At 42.9% G+C, this 18,908-nt stretch overlaps 2 protein-coding genes across 6 annotated transcripts in view; both read left to right on the top strand.

Moving 5' to 3' along the window:
* LOC131109868 (zinc finger MIZ domain-containing protein 1-like) overlaps positions 1–16,233 on the top strand; it is a 128,878-nt gene extending 112,645 nt beyond the window's left edge. For 3 of the 5 annotated variants that reach the window (XM_058062316.1, XM_058062319.1, XM_058062317.1), the window contains 18 exons: positions 5,339–5,474; positions 5,563–5,677; positions 5,751–5,968; positions 6,037–6,238; positions 6,311–6,586; positions 6,757–6,939; positions 7,022–7,099; positions 7,170–7,338; positions 7,417–7,558; positions 8,753–8,963; positions 9,053–9,158; positions 10,694–10,860; positions 10,952–11,019; positions 11,092–11,160; positions 11,302–11,537; positions 12,581–12,744; positions 13,294–13,581; positions 13,662–16,231. In XM_058062316.1, coding sequence (XP_057918299.1) covers positions 5,431–5,474; positions 5,563–5,677; positions 5,751–5,968; positions 6,037–6,238; positions 6,311–6,586; positions 6,757–6,939; positions 7,022–7,099; positions 7,170–7,338; positions 7,417–7,558; positions 8,753–8,963; positions 9,053–9,158; positions 10,694–10,860; positions 10,952–11,019; positions 11,092–11,160; positions 11,302–11,537; positions 12,581–12,744; positions 13,294–13,581; positions 13,662–13,769 — 2,844 coding nt within the window. In that variant the 5' untranslated portion in view covers positions 5,339–5,430 and the 3' untranslated portion in view covers positions 13,770–16,231. Of the gene's footprint in view, positions 1–5,338; positions 5,475–5,562; positions 5,678–5,750; positions 5,969–6,036; positions 6,239–6,310; positions 6,587–6,756; positions 6,940–7,021; positions 7,100–7,169; positions 7,339–7,416; positions 7,559–8,752; positions 8,964–9,052; positions 9,159–10,693; positions 10,861–10,951; positions 11,020–11,091; positions 11,161–11,301; positions 11,538–12,580; positions 12,745–13,293; positions 13,582–13,661 lie in introns of all 5 variants that reach the window. The other 2 variants (XM_058062314.1, XM_058062315.1) reach the window with 2 other exon arrangements.
* Positions 16,234–16,612: 379 nt separating this feature from the next.
* On the top strand, positions 16,613–18,777 carry ppifb (peptidylprolyl isomerase Fb). Its single transcript, XM_058062331.1, has 6 exons — positions 16,613–16,877; positions 16,995–17,025; positions 17,398–17,486; positions 17,556–17,652; positions 17,756–17,831; positions 18,274–18,777. The coding sequence occupies exons 1-6, from the start codon at positions 16,725–16,727 to the stop codon at positions 18,407–18,409; spliced, it is 582 nt and encodes a 193-aa protein (XP_057918314.1). The 5' UTR covers positions 16,613–16,724; the 3' UTR covers positions 18,410–18,777.
* The last annotated feature ends 131 nt before the right edge of the window (positions 18,778–18,908 follow it).

Genomic DNA, 18,908 nt, shown 5'->3' with positions numbered 1-18,908 from the left:
ATTTCATATTCATGTATTCCTCAAAAAACATATTTTTGATATCATGCCATTCACATTTTTAACTTAACTTTTATGCATTTTAAGAAATTTTAAGAAATCTTTGATATCATGCCATTCACATTTTTAACTTGCCTTTTATACATTTTAAGAAATTTTAAGAAATCTTCCATAAGTGGGTCAAAAATGATCCGGTCAGGTTGTCTTATTGAAATATCTTAGTAATTAAATTTTTTTTATCATTTCATATTCCAGGTATTCCTCAAAAAACATATTTTTGATATCATGCCATTCACATTTTTAACTTAACTTTTATACATTTTTAGAGATTTTTGTTTTTCATAAGTTCCATAAGTGGGTCAAAAATGACCCGGTCAGGTTATTCTCTTGAAATATCTTTGTAATTAAAAATTTTTAGCATTTCATATTCCAGGTATTCCTAAAGAAAACATCTTTTTGATGTCATGCCATTCACATTTTTAAATTACCTTTTATACATTTTAAGAAATTTTAGGAAACCTTCCATAAGTGGGTCAAAAATGACCCGGTCAGGTTATTTTCTTGAAATATCTTAGTAATTAAATTTTTTTTATCATTTCATATTCCAGGTATTCCTCAAAAAACATATTTTGATATCATGCCATTCACATTTTTAACTTAACTTTTATACATTTTTAGAGATTTTTGTTTTTCATAAGTTCCATAAGTGGGTCAAAAATGACCCGGTCAGGTTATTTTCTTGAAATATCTTCATAATGAAAATTTTTTATCATTTCATATCCCAGGTATTCCTTAAAAACATGTTTTTGATATCGTGCCATTCACATTTTTAACTTACCTTTTATACATTTTAAGAAATTTTAAGAAATCTTCCATAAGTGGGTCAAAAATGACCCGGTCAGGTTGTTTTCTTGAAATATCTTAGTAATAAAAAATTTTTTTTAGCATTTCATATTCCAGGTATTCCTAAAAAAACATCTTTTTGATGTCATGCCATTCACATTTTTAACTTACCTTTTATACATTTTAAGAAATTTTAAGAAATCTTCCATAAGTGGGTCAAAAATGACCCGGTCAGGTTGTTTTCTTGAAATATCTTAGCAATGAAAACATTTTTTATCATTTCATATTCCAGGTATTCCTAAAAAAACATGTTTTTGATATCATGCCATTCACATTTTTAACTTAACTTTTATACATTTTAAGAAATTTTAAGAAACCTTCCATAAGTGGGTCAAAAATGACCCGGTCAGGTTGTTTTCTTGAAATATCTTAGTAATAAAATTTTTTTTTAGCATTTCATATTCCAGGTATTCCTAAAAAAACATCTTTTTGATGTCATGCCATTCACATTTTTAACTTACCTTTTATACATTTTAAGAAATTTTAAGAAAGCTTCCATAAGTGGATCAAAAATGACCCGGTCAGGTTGTTTTCTTGAAATATCTTAGTAATTAAATTTTTTTAAATCATTTCATATTCCAGGTATTCCTCAAAAAACACCTTTTTGATATCATGCTATTCACATTTTTAACTTAACTTTTTATACATTTTAAGAATTTTTTAGTTTTGTGTTACTACCCCAACCTTCCATAAGTGGGTCAAAAAGCTGTATGATCTGTATTACACGTATGTTGACGTCCTACTTAAATGATAACAAAGCGAGCGGATTCAGGCATTTAACCACAATACTTAACCAGCGTGCCCCCCCCCCCCCCCCCCCCCTCCATGCCGTCACGTTCACGACAGACGAGGCGTTATCAAGGACGTGGACAACTGTCGGCCATGCAGCAAGTGTCATTTGTCTCATCTCCCATCGGGCTTTTATGACAGGGGGGGCAATTGCTGCACAGCTGAGCACCGCAATATTAATACGGCTGAGAGCCAGGGCCCCGAGCCCCTGGGACCGTCCACGGGGGGACCACCGGGGAGGCCAGTGTAAACTGAGACACAAACATTTAATGAGCTCCTGAAGAGTCTTTGTGATTTTTTTTTTGGGGGGGGGGGGGGCTCCTGAGTTTGAATGAGTAGTGGGGGCGGGAATTTTATGTTGAGATCAGACTTTTATTTATTTTTTCGATAGCCACACGAATGCTAGCTGTTTTATTCTTCTATTTTTAAAGGAAAACTGATATTTTTTAACAATGAAACATTCATTTTTTGTGAGGGGGTGCTGGAGCCTATCCCAGCTATATCCCAGACTATAGGGGTGCTATTTCATGTTTGGGGGGCTCTAGTAATGTTTAAAAAAACAGGTAAACAAGTTTTCATTCATTCATTTTCTACCGCTTATCCTCACGAGGGTCGCAGGGGGTGCTGGAGCCTATCCCAGCTATATCCCAGACTATAGGGGTGCTATTTCATGTCTGGGGGGGCTCTAGTAATGTTTAAAAAACAGGTAAACAAGTTTTCATTCATTTATTTTCTACCGCTTATCCTCACGAAGGTCGCAGGGGGTGCTGGAGCCTATCCCAGCTATATCCCAGACTATAGGGGTGCTATTTCATGTCTGGGGGGCTCTAGTAATGTAAAAAAAAAAAACAGGTAAACAAATTTTCATTCATTCATTTTCTACCGCTTATCCTTATGAGGGTCGCAAGGGGGGTGCTGGAGCCTATCCCAGCTGTCTTCGGGCGAGAGGCGGGGTCCTCCACTCCGGACTGGTAGCCAGACAATCACAGGGCACATATAGACAAACAACCATTCACACTCACATTCATACCTATGGACAATTTGGAGTGGCTAATTAACCTAGCATGTTTTTGGAACCTACACAATAATACCTACCAAGGGTATTAACCCATGCTAAGCTAAAACTAACTTTACATCAACACACATCAAACAAGTCATTTGTCATCATTATTGTATTACTATACTGGGTAATACAAGTTTAAAAGTGACTATAGGGGTGCTATTTCATATCTGGGGGTCTCTAGTAATGTTAAAAAAAAAACAGGCAAAAAATTTTCATTCATTCATTTTCTCGGCCATGTCTGTGTGGAGTTTGCATGTTCTCCCCGTGCATGCATGGGTTTTCTCCGGGTATTCCGGTTTCCATCCCACATTCCAAAAACATGCTAGGTTAATTAGCCACTCCAAATTGTCCATAGGTATGAATGTGAGTGTGAATGGTTGTTTGTCTATATGTGCCCTGTGATTGGCTGGCCACCAGTCCAGACCCGAAGAGATGGGTCGTCTTATATATATAAGCTGAGCTTTTCCTCCTGTCACACCGGTGACCCGGAGAGTGGGGTTGTCTGATAATTAGGGTTGTCTTTAATTTCAGTTTTAATTCCCAGGAAAAAATGTTGTCTTATATTTGGGTTTGTGTAGATTTCAGTAGGCGGCAGCAAACAGCATCTTCCCCCAAGCGAGGCAGAGCTTTTCTTCCTGTCAGACACATCTGACAATGTGGTACCTGGTCGTTTGTCGTGTTGAAATCCAGGAGACAGTGTGTCCGATTCTGTTGTGATGTTTGTGTCTGTTTTATTTTTTTTGTGTGTGTGTTTGCCAGCACTCACGTGTGGCCGCATCGCTCGGGTTGCCATGTTTGCCACGGCGAGTCCTTCCTTGTTTGTTCCCGTCAGCCCCATTAGTCTGATGTTTTCGTCCACCTCGCACGGCGTATCGGCTACACGGTGGCAGCCTTGCACGTTGCACGTTGCCCGGCCACGGACACTCGGCTGTTACTGCCAACCGCGCCCATTATTCCCCTCCGCCGGCCCCTCCCTATTCAGACTGGGAAGTGATGTGAATCTCAAGAGGAGAGGTGGCCTCTCTGATCGAATCCACGTTCCATTTGTGATGCCACCTGGAGGCTATTAGCAGGCAGGCAACACAGAAGGAGGGGAAATAGATGGAGTCTACAGTAGAGCTCAAGGAAGCACTGCAGATGGAAAAAAAAGACACAATTCCATCATTTATCCACATTAGGCAACCCAGGATGATGCAAGCCAACAGTGAACCCTAGTGGGCAAAAGTAGAACTGACGTGATAGATCATAGTGGTGCATTATTGACATTCATTCATTTTCATTTGCTTATTCTCAGGAGAGTTGTGGGCATGCTGGAGCCTATCCTAGCCTATCTTCAGGAGAGATTTTAAAGAAAAAAATGATATTTTTTAAAATTCTGTCCACAATCCTTATGTGAAACATTCATTCATTCATTCATTCATTCATTTTCTAATGCTTATCCTTAGAAGGGTTGCGGGCATGCTGGAGCCTATCCCAGCTGTCTTCAGGAGAGATTTTAAAGGAAAAACTGCTATTTTTTAAAATTCTGTCCACAATGCACAATCCTTATGTGAAACATTCATTCATTTATTTTCTACCGCTTATCCTCACGAGGGTCACAGGCATGCTGGAGCCTATCCCAGCTGTCTTCAGGAGAGATTTTAAAGGAAAAACTACAATTTTTTAAAATTCTGTCCGTCATCCACAATTGTTATGTGTAACATTCATTCATTTTCTACCGCTTATCCTCATGAGGGTTGCAGGGGTTGCTGGAGCCTATCCCAGCTGTCTTGGGGCGAGAGGTGGGGTACACCCTAGACTGGTGGCCAGCCAATCACAAGGCACATATAGACAAACTACCATTCACACTCCCATTCACACCTATGGACAATTTGGAGTCGCTAATTAGCCTAGCATGTTTTTGGAATGTGGGAGGAAACCTACACAATAATACCTACCAAGGGTATTAACCCACGCCAAGCTAAAACTCTAACTTCAAACAAGTCATTTGTCTTATTTTATTACTACACTGGGTAATACAAGTGTAAAAGTGACTATAGGGGTGCTATTCCATGTCTGGAGGTCTCTAGTAATGTTAAAAAAACAGGTAAACAAGTTTTCATTCATTCATTTTCTACTGCTTATCCTCATGAGGGTTGCGGGGGTGCTGGAGCCTATCCCAGCTGTCTTCGGGCGAGAGGCGGGAGTCACACCCTGAACTGGTGGCCAGCCAATCACAGGGCACATATAGACAAACAACCATTCACACTCACATTCATACCTATGGACAATTTGGAGTGGCTAATTAACCTAGCTTGTTTTTGGAATGTGGGAGGAAACCGGAGTACCCGGAGAAAACCCACGCATGCACGGGGGAGAACATGCAAACTCCACACAGAGGGTGGAATCGAACTCGAGTCTCCTAGCTGTGTGGCCTGTGTGCTACCACTCGTCCACCGTGCAGCTTACATATAACTTGTATATTATATATAATATTTTTTTACTAATAATAGGCCATAGTTATTATTTTAAAGTGATATTTGAACGTCATTATATCGAGGGATGACGACGGTGGTTGGTTCAAGCTCCGATCCTCTCTTCTTCCAGCTCTTCTGTCATCGTGGTGTGAGGAACTGGGACGCCTTCTCCTCCTCCGTCACCAGAAGAACCGGCAGAACGAGCCCCCGGGAAAAGTGCCCATGCAGCCCCCCATGAGCTCCATGAAGCCCGGCCTCTCACACGGGTCAGTTCTCCAGGAATGACTTGGTTTTTATTTCACACGGGTAGCAAATAATAATAATAATAATTGTGTTTGTGTTTGATCCTGGCAGAGATGGGTCTTTCCCCTACGACTCGGTCCCCTGGCAACAGAACACCAACCAACCTCCAGGCTCGCTCTCCGTGGTGACCACGGTCTGGGGTGTCACCAACACCTCTCAGAGCCAGGTAATGGCAGTAGACTCGTCTGAATTACACATCTTCTCGGGGCTCCAGACCCTAATTTGAATCCTTTGACCAGGTTTTGGGGAACGCCTTGAACAACAACAACAACCCCATGAACCCAGGAAGCAACCCCATGGGTTCGGGGATGTCGGGTAACAATCCAGGGATGAACCCCTCGCAGTTCACTGGTTCTCAGCAGCAATTCCCCAACAAAGGCAACTCCAACCAGGGTTACATGCAGCAGGGCATGTACGGGCGCCCTAACTACCCCGGTGGGGGCGGCTTTGGGGGCAAGTAAGTTGTTCTTACATGTAAAAAAAAATCAGTGATTGATATGGATTAACGGGTTTTCCTTCTCAAAGCTACCCTGGAGGTCCGAATGCTGGACCCGGAGGCATGGGAATGCCGCCACACTCCCGCCCACCGTCGGACTTCACCCAGCCGGCAGCTGCTGCGGCGGCGGCGGCCGTCGCTGCCGCCGCCGCCACGGCGACCGCCACTGCCACCGCCACAGTCGCCGCTCTGCAGGAAACCCAGAATAAGGACATGAATCAATACGGACCAGTAAGGATCCTAGTTTTTTGGGGGGGTTTTTAACACCCCCATGACGCTAAATCAACCAATCCTGTCTTCCAGATGAGTTCCTCCTTCCAGATGGGACCAAACCAAGCGTACAATAGCCAGTTTATGAACCAGCCAGGACCCCGTGGACCCCCATCTCTACCTGGCAACATGGGCTCCGGCATGAACGCATCAAATATGAGCGGACCCCCAATGGGGATGAACCAACCCAGGAGCCAAGGCATGGGGCCCTTCGGGGGCCACGGCCAAAGAATGCCCCAGCAGGGGTACGCCGGCCCCCGGCCACAGGGCATACCTATGCAGGGCATGAAGAGGCCATATCCTGGGGAGGTAAGTGGTGGAGCGTGGGCCAAATCTGGCACATAAGTCCAGCTAGTCGCATTTTTGCAGATCGCTCCTGTCATATAGAGGATCTTTGATCATCATAAACATACTGTGTTTTGTTACTGTCTTTGCTAGCGCGCCATTAGCGATATTTTAACGCATTTCTCTCGCCGCAGCCGAACTATGGGGGGCAGCAGTACGGACCAAACAACCAGTTCCCCAACCAGCAGGGTCAGTACCCGACACCCAATGCTTCCAGGCAGCTGACGTCCAACAGTTACCCCGGCCAACGGATGCCCGGGCAGCAGCTTCAGTCCCAGTACCCGCCCCCCAGTGGTCCTATGGGACAGTATTATAAGGTACCCTGAGCAAATATATATATTATATATAATAAAATATATTTTCAACCAAAAATAATGGCGGCGATGGTGTTGTCCGCAGCAAGAGCCGCCTTTTAACGGCCAAACCAACAACTTCTCCGGGAGCGGTTATCAGTACAACCAGGGGAATATGAACGGGGTAGGTTCACACCGCTGGTTCTCTTTTGCTGTTAAGGTTCTTTTGGTAATTTAATATTTTCTCCACACAGCCACCCAGACCCATGGGCAACTACCCCCACTCTCCAGTACCGGGCAACCCCACCCCTCCGATGACGCCAGGAAGTAACATCCCTTCGTACTTATCCCCCAATCCGGATGTGAAGCCCCCGTTCCCGCCTGACATCAAGCCAAATATGTCCGCTCTTCCTCCACCGCCAGGTCAGGAACCTGGTCCATTTCTTGACACTGCGGCGTCCTTTAAGTTCAGGGTAATCTGATTACTCTTCATATTCACAGCCAACCACAACGAGGAGCTGCGCCTCACCTTCCCGGTGCGGGACGGCGTGGTCCTGGAGCCCTTCAGGCTCGAGCACAATCTGGCTGTCAGCAATCACGTCTTCCACTTACGGCCCTCAGTGCACCAGACTCTTATGTGGAGGTAAGACCTATGTCATGGTAGACCTGGTCAGGAAGGTAAGACTTGGCTTATGTCATGGTAGACCTGGTCAGGAAGGTCAGACTTGGCTTATGTCTTGGTAGACCTGGTCAGGAAGGTAAGACTTGGCTTATGTCTTGGTAGACCTGGTCATACCAAGATAGAGCAATGATAGAGTTGAGTACAAGACCAAGGAAGATCTAGACCAGGATCAAGGTAATGGGAGACCGGGTTGAGTACAAGACCAAGGAAGATCTAGACCAGGATCAAGGTAATGGTTGACCGAGTTGAGTACAAGACCAAGGAAGTTCTAGACCACGATCAAAGTAATGGTTGACTGAGTTGACTACAAGACCAAGGAAGTTCTAGACCAGGATCAAAGTAATGGTTCATTGAGTTGAGTACAAGACCAAGGTAGATCTAGACCAGGATCAAGGTAATGGGAGACCGGGTTGAGTACAAGACCAAGGAAGATCTAGACCAGGATCAAGGCAATGGTAGACCGAGTTGAGTACAAGACCAGGGAAGATCTAGACCAGGATCAAAGTAATGGTTGACTGAGTTGAGTACAAGGCCAAGGAAGATCTAGACCAGGACCAAGGTAATGGGAGACCGAGTTGAGTACAAGACCAAGTTGAGTACAAGACCAAGGAAGATCTAGACCAGGATCAAGGTAATGGGAGACCAAGTTGAGTACAAGACCAGGGAAGATCTAGACCAGGATCAAGGTAATGGGAGACTGAGTTGAGTACAAGACCAAGGATGATCTAGACCAGGATCAAGGTAATGGTAGACCTAGTTGAGTACAAGACCAGGAAAGATCTAGACCATTAGTACAAGACCAAGGAAGATCTAGACCAGGACCAAGGTAATGGGAGACCGAGTTGAGTACAAGACCAAGGAAGATCTAGACCAGGATCATGGAAATGGTTCATTGAGTTGAGTACAAGACCAAGGAAGATCTAGACCAGGATCAAGGTAATGGTTAATTGAGTTGAGTACAAGACCAAGGAAGATCTAGACCAAGACCAAGGCAGTGCTAGATAATGCCAAGACCAAAACAGAGGCAATGATAGATAGAGTCGAGACCAAGACCAAGGTAGATCAAGACTAAGATTCGGGCACATTGAGGACAACACCAAGACAGTGAAGGACCCGAGTCGAGACCAAAACCAACACTCCCGTCTCCCTGTCCAGGTCGGACCTGGAGCTGCAGTTCAAGTGCTACCACCACGAGGACCGCCAAATGAACACCAACTGGCCGGCGTCGGTGCAGGTGAGCGTCAATGCCACGCCCCTCACCATCGAGCGGGGGGACAACAAGACGTCCCACAAGCCTCTGCACCTGAAGCACGTCTGCCAGCCGGGCAGGAACACGATCCAGATCACCGTCACCGCCTGCTGCTGCGTAAGGACGACTCTTCCATCGAATGTTTCATGTCCGGACGCGTTTTTTGTTTTTTTTTTTTCGCCTCATCGTGATTCTTCGTCCTGCAGTCGCACTTATTCGTGCTGCAGCTGGTCCACAGACCGTCGGTCCGATCTGTTCTTCAGGGTCTACTGAAGAAAAGACTCCTACCCGCCGAGCATTGCATCACCAAAGGTATACACCGCGTATGTACACATAGTAGCATCCATGCTAATACTCCAAGCTGGTTTTAACCCTTGTATTATGTTACGGGTCAATTTGACCCGTTTCAGTTTTTGTGTTGACCAAAGTACTGGTTATCCTTTCTTTTTCTTCATGAAATTTTGTGACTTTTCCTCATCTAGGGTCATGAACACAAAAACTGAAACGGGTCAAATTGATCTGTAACATAATACAAGGTTAACTAGCATGATTTGTTAACCCTTGTATTATGTTACGGGTCAATTAGACCCGTTTCAGTTAAACTGAAACGGGTCAAATTGATCTGTAACATAATACAAGGTTAACTAGCATGATTTGTTAACCCTTGTATTATGTTACGGGTCAATTAGACCCGTTTCAGTTTTTGTGTTGACCAAAGTACTGGTTATCCTTTCTTTTTCTTCATGAAATTTTGTGACTTTTCCTCATCTAGGGTCATTAACACAAAAACTGAAACGGGTCAAATTGATCCGTAACATAATACAAGGTTAACTAGCATGATTTGTTAACCCTTGTATTATGTTACGGGTCAATTAGACCCGTTTCAGTTTTTGTGTTGACCAAAGTACTGGTTATCCTTTCTTTTTCTTCATGAAATTTTGTGACTTTTCCTCATCTAGGGTCATGAACACAAAAACTGAAACGGGTCAAATTGATCTGTAACATAATACAAGGTTAACTAGCATGATTTGTTAACCCTTGTATTATGTTACGGGTCAATTAGACCCGTTTCAGTTAAACTGAAACGGGTCAAATTGATCTGTAACATAATACAAGGTTAACTAGCATGATTTGTTAACCCTTGTATTATGTTACGGGTCAATTAGACCCGTTTCAGTTTTTGTGTTGACCAAAGTACTGGTTATCCTTTCTTTTTCTTCATGAAATTTTGTGACTTTTCCTCATCTAGGGTCATTAACACAAAAACTGAAACGGGTCAAATTGATCCGTAACATAATACAAGGTTAACTAGCATGATTTGTTAACCCTTGTATTATGTTACGGGTCAATTAGACCCGTTTCAGTTTTTGTGTTGACCAAAGTACTGGTTATCCTTTCTTTTTCTTCATGAAATTTTGTGACTTTTCCTCATCTAGGGTCATTAACACAAAAACTGAAACAGGTCAAATTGACCCGTAACATAATGCAAGGGTTAACTACCATGATGCTAGCATGATTTGTTAACAAATCATGCTAGTTAACCTTGTTAACCTTAACTGAAACGGGTCAAATTGACCCGCAACATAATACAAGGGTTAACAAATCATGCTAGTTAACCTTGTTAACCTTAACTGAAACGGGTCAAATTGACCCGCAACATAATACAAGGGTTAACAAATCATGCTAGTTAACCTTGTTAACCTTAACTGAAACGGGTCAAATTGACCCGCAACATAATACAAGGGTTAACAAATCATGCTAGTTAACCTTGTTAACCTTAACTGAAACGGGTCAAATTGACCCGCAACATAATACAAGGGTTAACTGGTTTTATCACATCTCTAAAGTCAAGAGGAACTTCAGCAGCGTCGCAGCGTCCTCGGGCGGCGGCGGCGCCGCCCTCAACGGCGAGGACGGCGTGGAGCAGACGGCCATCAAGGTGTCCCTCAAATGTCCCATCACCTTCCGGCGAATACAGCTACCCGCGAGAGGACACGACTGCAAGCACGTTCAGGTGAACCATCGTTTGAGAACGTTTATTAATAAAATAAAATAACGTTTCCATGACGCGCGTTTTCTATTCGTTTGTCGTCCCCCCCCGGCAGTGTTTCGATTTGGAGTCGTATCTACAACTGAACTGCGAGCGAGGCACATGGCGGTGCCCCGTATGCAAGTACGTTTACGTTTAAAATGGCGGCAAGTTTAACCGAACCGACCGCACTTTGAACGTTATTTCTCTTGGCAGTAAAACAGCCTTGTTGGAAGGTCTGGAGGTGGACCAGTACATGTGGGGCATCTTGAACGCCATACAAAAGTAAGTCGCCACACGGGGGTGTGAAAAGATCAATCGATCAATCACATGTCGTGGACCCCCCCCCCCAATAAAAACACCCCAAGTGTTCATCCATCATGCATCCATATCACGAATAAAATCACCATTTCTGTTCTTCTCCAGCTCAGAGTTTGAGGAGGTGACAATCGACCCCACGTGCAGCTGGCGGCCGGTGGCCATCAAGTCTGAGATCCACATCAAGGAGGACCCCGACGGTCCTCTGGCCAAGAGGTTTAAGACCATGAGCCCCAGTCAGATGATCATGCCCAACGTCATGGAGATGATCGCCCAGCTCGGCCCCGGACCCTCGCCGTACTCGTCTCAGCAGGGGGGCAACAACAGCGAATACGGCGGTCAAGGTGGGTCGCAGTTCATTCATTTATTCATTTTCTATTGGATGCAGGGGGTGCTGGAGCCTATCCCAGCTGTCTTCAGGTGAGACTGGTGGCTCAAGGAAGCACTGCAGATGGAAAAAAGACAAAATTCCATCATTTATCCACTGTAGGCAACCCAGTATTGATGCAAGCCAACAGTGAACCCTAGTGGGCTCGGGAGGGTCGCGGGCATGCTGGAGCCTATCCCAGCTGTCTTCAGGAGAGATTTTAAAGAAAAAAAATGCTATTTTTTTTATTCTGTCCATCATCCACAATCCTTATGTGAAACATTCACCATTGCGGGGGTGCTGGAGCCTATCCCAGCTGACTTCAGGGCGAGAGGCGGGGTACACCCTGGACTGGTGGCCAGCCAATCACAGGGCACATATAGACAAACAACCATTCACACTCACATTCATACCTATGGACAATTAAGAGTCGCTAATTAGCCTAGCATGTTTTTGGAATGTGGGAGGGAACCTACACAATAATACCTACCAAGGGTATTAACCCACGCCAAGCTAAAACTCTTAACTTCAAACAAGTCATTTGTCTTATTTTATTACTATACTCGGTAATACAAGTGTAAAAGTGACTATAGGGGTGCTATTTCATGTCTGGAGGTCTCTAGTAATGTTTAAAAAAAACAGATTTTCATTCATTCATTTTCTACCGCTTATCCTCATGACGGTTGCAGGGGTGCTGGAGCCTATCCCAGCTGTCTTCGGTTCGAGAGGCGGGGTCCACCCTGGACTGGTGGCCAGCCAATCACAGGGCACATATAGACAAACAACCATTCACACTCACATTCATACCTATGGACAATATGGAATGTTTTTGGAATGTGGGAGGAAACCGGAGTACCCGGAGAAAACCCACGCATGCACGGGGTAGAACAAACTCCACACAGAGATGGCCGAGGGTGGAATCGAACTCGAGTTGTGGTGTAAACACTCGGTCACCATTCAAAAACAACCAATCTAAGAGATCTTGGAGTTAATTGTTGTTGTTTATTTCTCGTCTCCTAGGCAACAGCTACCAAGGCCACGGCAACTTCGACTTCCCTCACAGCACGCCGGCCGGGACGTCGATGAACGACTTCATGCACGGCCCCCAGCTGTCCCACCCGCCCGACATGCCCAACAGCCTGATGTCGCAGGACAAGCCTCTTTCGCATAACATGGCCGACTCGGTGAGTTTCTCACTTCCTGTTTGTTAGTTTGAGCCCGAGTGACCCTCGGAGCTATGTCGTCTGGGGTCATGTGACCCCTTGGTGGGGTCTCCCCAGGCAAACGGGTGCTAGGTGACAGGCCAGACTGAATATGGAGTCCTCAGAAAGGGGACGCAGTGCCCCCTTTTCCACACTGTTTACAGTGGGGACGGGGGCCTGCTGACTTCCATTGAGGATGTAGTGGGATGATGGAAGGAATACTTTGAACCCCTTCCCAATCCCATTGACATACCCAGGACACCATCACCGTGGTGGGGTAGTCAAAATGCTCCTCACCGGCAAAGCTCCGGAGGTGGACATGGATGAAGTTTTCCTCGGAATTCCTTAAACCTCTGGATGACTGACACGTCTCTTCAACATTGCGTGGAAGTCGGGAACAGTACCGTTGGATTGGTAGACCCGGGTGGTGGTCCACCTGCTGCCCTCAGTCTCCTCTTGGATGCAATTCCTTTCCCAGGTGATGCATTCAATACAATCCGTATTTCAAACATCCGCTTCATTTCCTCGCAGATACCTCACTCTTCCAGCAACGAGCAGTCACAAGGTCCCCTGCAGCACAGCTTACATGGTTCCCCCCACCCGGGGACCCAATCGGGGCAGCAGCTACACCACAGCGGACCACCGCCACCCACCCGACAAGCTCCGCCCCCTCCTCAACAACAGCAACAACAACAACAGCAGCAGCAGCAACAACAGCAGCAATCTGGCCCAAATAGTCATCCCCACGGCGACCTGACCTTTAACCCCTCCAGTTTGGACAGCCAAGCCGGCTCGGACATGCCGGAACCTTCTTTAGACGTGAGTTTCCGACATTCTTTTCTTCACTTTACGGGAATGTTTAATGTTTCAAATGTTCCACATTCCGTGTCCCCTCTCAGCTTCTTCCAGAGCTGGCCAACCCGGACGAGCTCCTGTCCTACCTGGACCCCCCAGACCTCCCCAGCAACAGCAACGACGACCTCCTGTCTCTGTTTGAAAACAACTGAGGCGTGTGCCTGGGGGGGGGCGTGTTTTTTTTTGTTTTTTTTTGCGCCCCCCGATGCCGCTCTCCATACTTGACGAACACAAAGATGCACTCCCACTTCTCTTCTTCCTTCTTGTACAGTTTTATTTAGGGGGGGGGGCAAAAGTCCTAAAAGGCACGTCGGGGGGGTCCTTTGGAAGTGTGCAGCTAAAATCCCTCGTTTTTTTAAACTCCACACTTGTAGCATTTTTATCCAGGCATAAAATTCCTCCGTTGGTAAAGGCCGCCACACATCATTTAACACGAGATCAATACAACACAAAAAATTAATGAAGATTAATTAATTTTTGATTTTGTTCCTTTTGACTGTCATTTTTTTTTTTTGTGAAGTCCGATCAGTTTTATATGTTTCTATGTAGTCATGAGTCACTAACAGAGATGGGCATAGCAATGGATTAATCTGTTAATTAATCCATTAATCAAAACAAATATTTGGGAAAACGATTCTTGCAAAAAAAACAACTGGTTTAAAAGTTAAATATTATTTTTTAAATGGCAGAATATACTAACTTGAATATTCTAAAGCAGCTATTTTTTTTAGCCTACTTTTGCGTGTTGTAGCAATTTTTTTTTTTGCTAGCCGTCATGTTTATTTTTATTTGATTTTATTTTTAGAATTGAAACAGACCATGGAAAAAAACATAAATATTATTTTTAATTCAACATAAGGGTCCTAAAAAAATTTTTTTGCACACCATAAATGGCCCTTGTGTCGCAAATTGGACACCAATGTTGCTATGTAAAGTTTGTGTCATAGTATCAATAATTTGGACCTTTCAGCGAATGAAGAAAATGCATTATTTTATTTTTCTGCCATTGAAAAATATTAATTTTTTTTTTTTAAACAAGATTAATTTGCCTCATAATTCAAAGTCAGTGAATCAAATGCCAAAATCCCTCGTTTCTATCTTATGTTTCCTGCTACTTTTTTTTATTATTTTGTGCAAAACTGTATCTCTCCTCCTCTTAAATGATGTGCAAAAGTGTGCCAATCAGTACATTTGGAAGCTAAGCGTTTGTTTTAATTTCACAACACTAATATAGAAGGGATAGAAATGCACATATCAATTTACTGGATTTTTTTTGTTTGTTCTGCTGCGTTTGCTGCCTCATTACACCATTTATTTTGGGGAATGGCTCACCAAAGTTGGAAAAATGAAGACTGTGTGTGTATGAGTGTGTGTGTGTGTATGTGTGTGTGAAGGTCCTATTTGACAGTTCATCATGAAACGCAGTATCGGTGCCACATTTCCTTTCCTCTTTAATGATAATGCTGTTCCAATATGCAAATGTATTATTTTCTAAGAAATGCTATTGTACTGTAAATATATCATTGTGAATATTTTTATATAATTTCCTCGCATCACCGCGTTCCTGTTCCCCAAAACTGACCTCCACCGCTGCCGCCGCCTTTGTGTACACGTCACATGACCAGCCCACTTGTCCTAAGTTATTTCCATGTTTTTTTTTTAAATCGTTATCATGTATTTTTTTCTATTATTTTTTTTTCTTTTCTTTAAGTGTTATTAATTGAGCTGTCTTTGAGTGTAATGTGAATATCATAATTGTTTGTTTTTTAAGATATATCACAAAAGTCTATTGTTTATAGTTTTTTTTTTTAATCGGGCTTTTTTTTAAAAAACACAAAAAATTTTAATCCCTCTTTTTTGTAATTTATTTTATACCGTTTTTAATTTTCTTTTTACTATAAATAATCTGTAAGGCTAGAAATCCAATGTCTCTCACTGTAGCATGACGCTAATAATTATAAGCGTTCCAGTTCAACACACTGACATGTTTAAATCAGTGACAATACACTGCCACATTATTTTCATTTTTTTATTATTATACAACAATGTTTTTGCATTCAAGGGGAGCCACTTTTGATGTATTTGGGCAGCACCCTCAATCTGTAGTTGCACAATCACATGAAAAGCCTCTCGTTGGAATAAAACATACAAAAGTGAGTGAAATAATAATGTAACGGGCAAAAAAGCGAGGTGGTCACGTGTCCTAAGGATGTGTGTAAATACTGTATGTAAATGAATATAGAGACATGTGGACAGAAATGTATTCATGTTCCCTGGGAATGTGCATTGTTTCCTCAGATTAATAATAAAAAATTATTCAAAAAAAAAAAAAAAAAGCTTGCAAACCCCTCTACTGGAAATTGCTAGTTGGTGTTCCATCACTTGCATACAAAACTTTAAAAAAAAAAAAAAGCTTCCACGCAAAAATACATTTTTTAAAATATATATATATCATTGACTGATGTCTCTGTTTGTACATTGTATGTACACTCATTCCATACTCAACTACTGCAAAAAAGACAAAGGAACTAATTGTGTGGTTTTTTTTAGTCTTGCACAATTGTATGACGTTAAACCATGTGACACCCTAATATTTATCTAATAAATATGTATTCAAAATATACCTGGATACCTCTCTTGCTCGTCTTTTTGTATTTATATTCCACAGTTAAAAACGGCTAGCACTGCTAGCATGCTAAATACGTGAATAACCATAAATGTCCAAAACAAAAGTGTCAAAAAATTGTTGCTATAATCGCCATATTGTTTTTGACTAGTATGATCTCGCGATGTTTCAGTAAGCGCGTTCCCGTATCTATAATACAATACTCACGTGCTTTCGGCAACCTGTATTTACTTCCGGTTTGAGGATAAACACTTCCTGGTTTTCCCCGCCACAGTATGATCTCGCGATGTTTCAATAAGCGCGTTCCCGTATCTATAATACAATACTCACGTGCTTTCGGCAACCGGTATTTACTTCCGGTTTGGGGATAAACACTTCCTGGTTCTCCCCGCCACAGCGTGCAAGTGTGTTTGACTTTGGCTTGCGGGTTGAATGACGTAAAGAGCCTGTGTGACATAGTTCGATAGTTCAAAACAAGAAAATGCTGCTTTTATCTCATCGTGTGAAGTTGTGTTCGCTGGCGTTCACCGCTGCTCGCATGTATAGCAGCGGCCCGGCTGTTGCTAACAACAACCCGACGGTTTTCTTCGACATTTCGGCAGATAACGAACCACTCGGCAGGGTAACCTTTGAGGTAGGAGGGAGGGGGGCTGACAGCACAAACATTACGAAACATATATTAACTTTTAATGCGTGTTTGTCACACTTGTGCGCTTTTATTCATTCATTTTTGTGATTTTTATTTGGCTAGCTTAACGCGGAAGTTGTGCCAAAAACTGCAGGTAAGCAGGTCCTTTCCTAACTGTATTGTTAGCTTGAGGCTACGAGTTAGCATGTGATGTAAATATCATTTACAGGAATCTCGGTAAACCGTAAATTTACGACTCGTATAATTTTTTAAATGTTGTCTGTTATTTTTTTTTAGAGTTTATATGTATTACTTTATTAAATATTTTTGATAAAAAATATTACACCGTCATTTTTTTCTTTTAAATGTGTTCCTCCCCCAGAGGCAATGTATGACAAAGATAATATTACATGAATATATAACGGTAAACATTTGTGTCACTATTTCATGTTAAGATGGGAGTATTCCTTGGAGTCTTGCACAAGATTCCAAGAATCAGAGTTGTGTGTTTTCGGCCTTCTGACAGAAAACTTCCGGGCTCTGTGCACCGGGGAGCAAGGATTTGGATTCAAGGGATCCATTTTCCACAGAGTTATTCCTCAGTTTATGTGCCAGGTGAGTTGTGACACTTGACTGTCTTTTTCTTTGGCCTTTTTTTTTTTTTAAATTTTGTTATTTTTACAGGGTGGCGATTTCACAAACCACAATGGAACAGGCGGGAAGTCCATTTACGGATGGAAGTTTCCGGATGAAAACTTCAAGTTGAAGCACACTGGACCGGGTAAGTAGAAGATTGACCTCTAGGTCAAACACGGCTTGTTTTGCTCCTTTTCACCACTGAGCGGCAGCATTGAGTCAAGCATGTTTTTTTTTTCTTCTTGCAGGTATCCTTTCCATGGCTAATGCCGGACCCAACACTAATGGATCCCAGTTCTTCATCTGCACCGCTAAGACAGAATGGTACGTGCTGAAATGTGTATTGATGAAACTTGAAAAAATAACTTTATTGCCATCCAAAATTAAACAATTCACAGCTGAATCCGGCAAGTTATTACTCCGTCTCGCCACATGGTGGCACTGTAGCTCTCATTTCAGTATGACACACCACCTACAAGAATCTTCTCATTCACATGATTTCGATTTTATGCAATTCCTGAAGCATATTTCGCATATTTTGTTGTGAGCAATGCTTGCAGTGGACGGCTGCTTTCTCGTGCACTCTAAATCATAATTAAAGTTTTAAAAAATGGACTATAATTAGAGCATTTACAGAATTTTGCATTGTTTCTCACTTCAGCAACATTATATATGCTAGTAGTAAATGCGATAATTTCTTTGTTGTGTAAATTTACAGTATGCTAACAGTCATTGGCTTTCCTAACGAGCTCCCGTTCGCACCCAGGCTGGACGGCAAACACGTGGTCTTCGGCAGCGTCAAAAACGGAATGGACGTGGTGAAAAAAGTGGAGTCTTTCGGCTCGCGCTCGGGACGCACCTCCAAGAAGATCACCATCACCGACTGCGGCGAGCTCAAGTAGAAAAATTCCCGTCCCCCCAAACCCCCTCCCACACACCCCCACCACCTCCTGTCTAGTCTGCTGTTATTCATTACGTCAGGAAACAACTGAGGGGCTACGCACACGGAAATGTTTTCGGGTTAAAACGGGAACGTATTTCATCGTTTAAGCCACTCGTCCACATGGAAACGGCGTTGTTGGTACCCTGAAAAAGCGAATTATTTTAAGCGTTCCCGTGTGGACAGAGCCTGAATACACTTGAATGTCGTGATGAGAAATGTGAGCCATTGTCTTCATTGAAAAAAAAAAGAGGCATTTATTTGTAAATTTCACTTAATATACATGAGCCATTGTCTTCATTAAAAAAAAGAGGCATTTATTTGTAAACAAAATAATAAAGTCATATTTTTCACAGCGACAACGTTTTACATTATATACATTTTTTACTACAAAATTCGACTCCATACAGTTTAGAGTTTGATTTTACCGAATCTAGGAGTCAAATGTTTGCGAATTTTCA

This window comes from Doryrhamphus excisus, chromosome 22 (assembly GCF_030265055.1).
Source record: "Doryrhamphus excisus isolate RoL2022-K1 chromosome 22, RoL_Dexc_1.0, whole genome shotgun sequence".
Lineage (NCBI taxonomy): Eukaryota > Metazoa > Chordata > Actinopteri > Syngnathiformes > Syngnathidae > Doryrhamphus > Doryrhamphus excisus.
The sequence above is the reverse complement of the archived record's forward strand: the minus strand, read 5'-3'. Positions and strand labels throughout refer to the sequence as shown.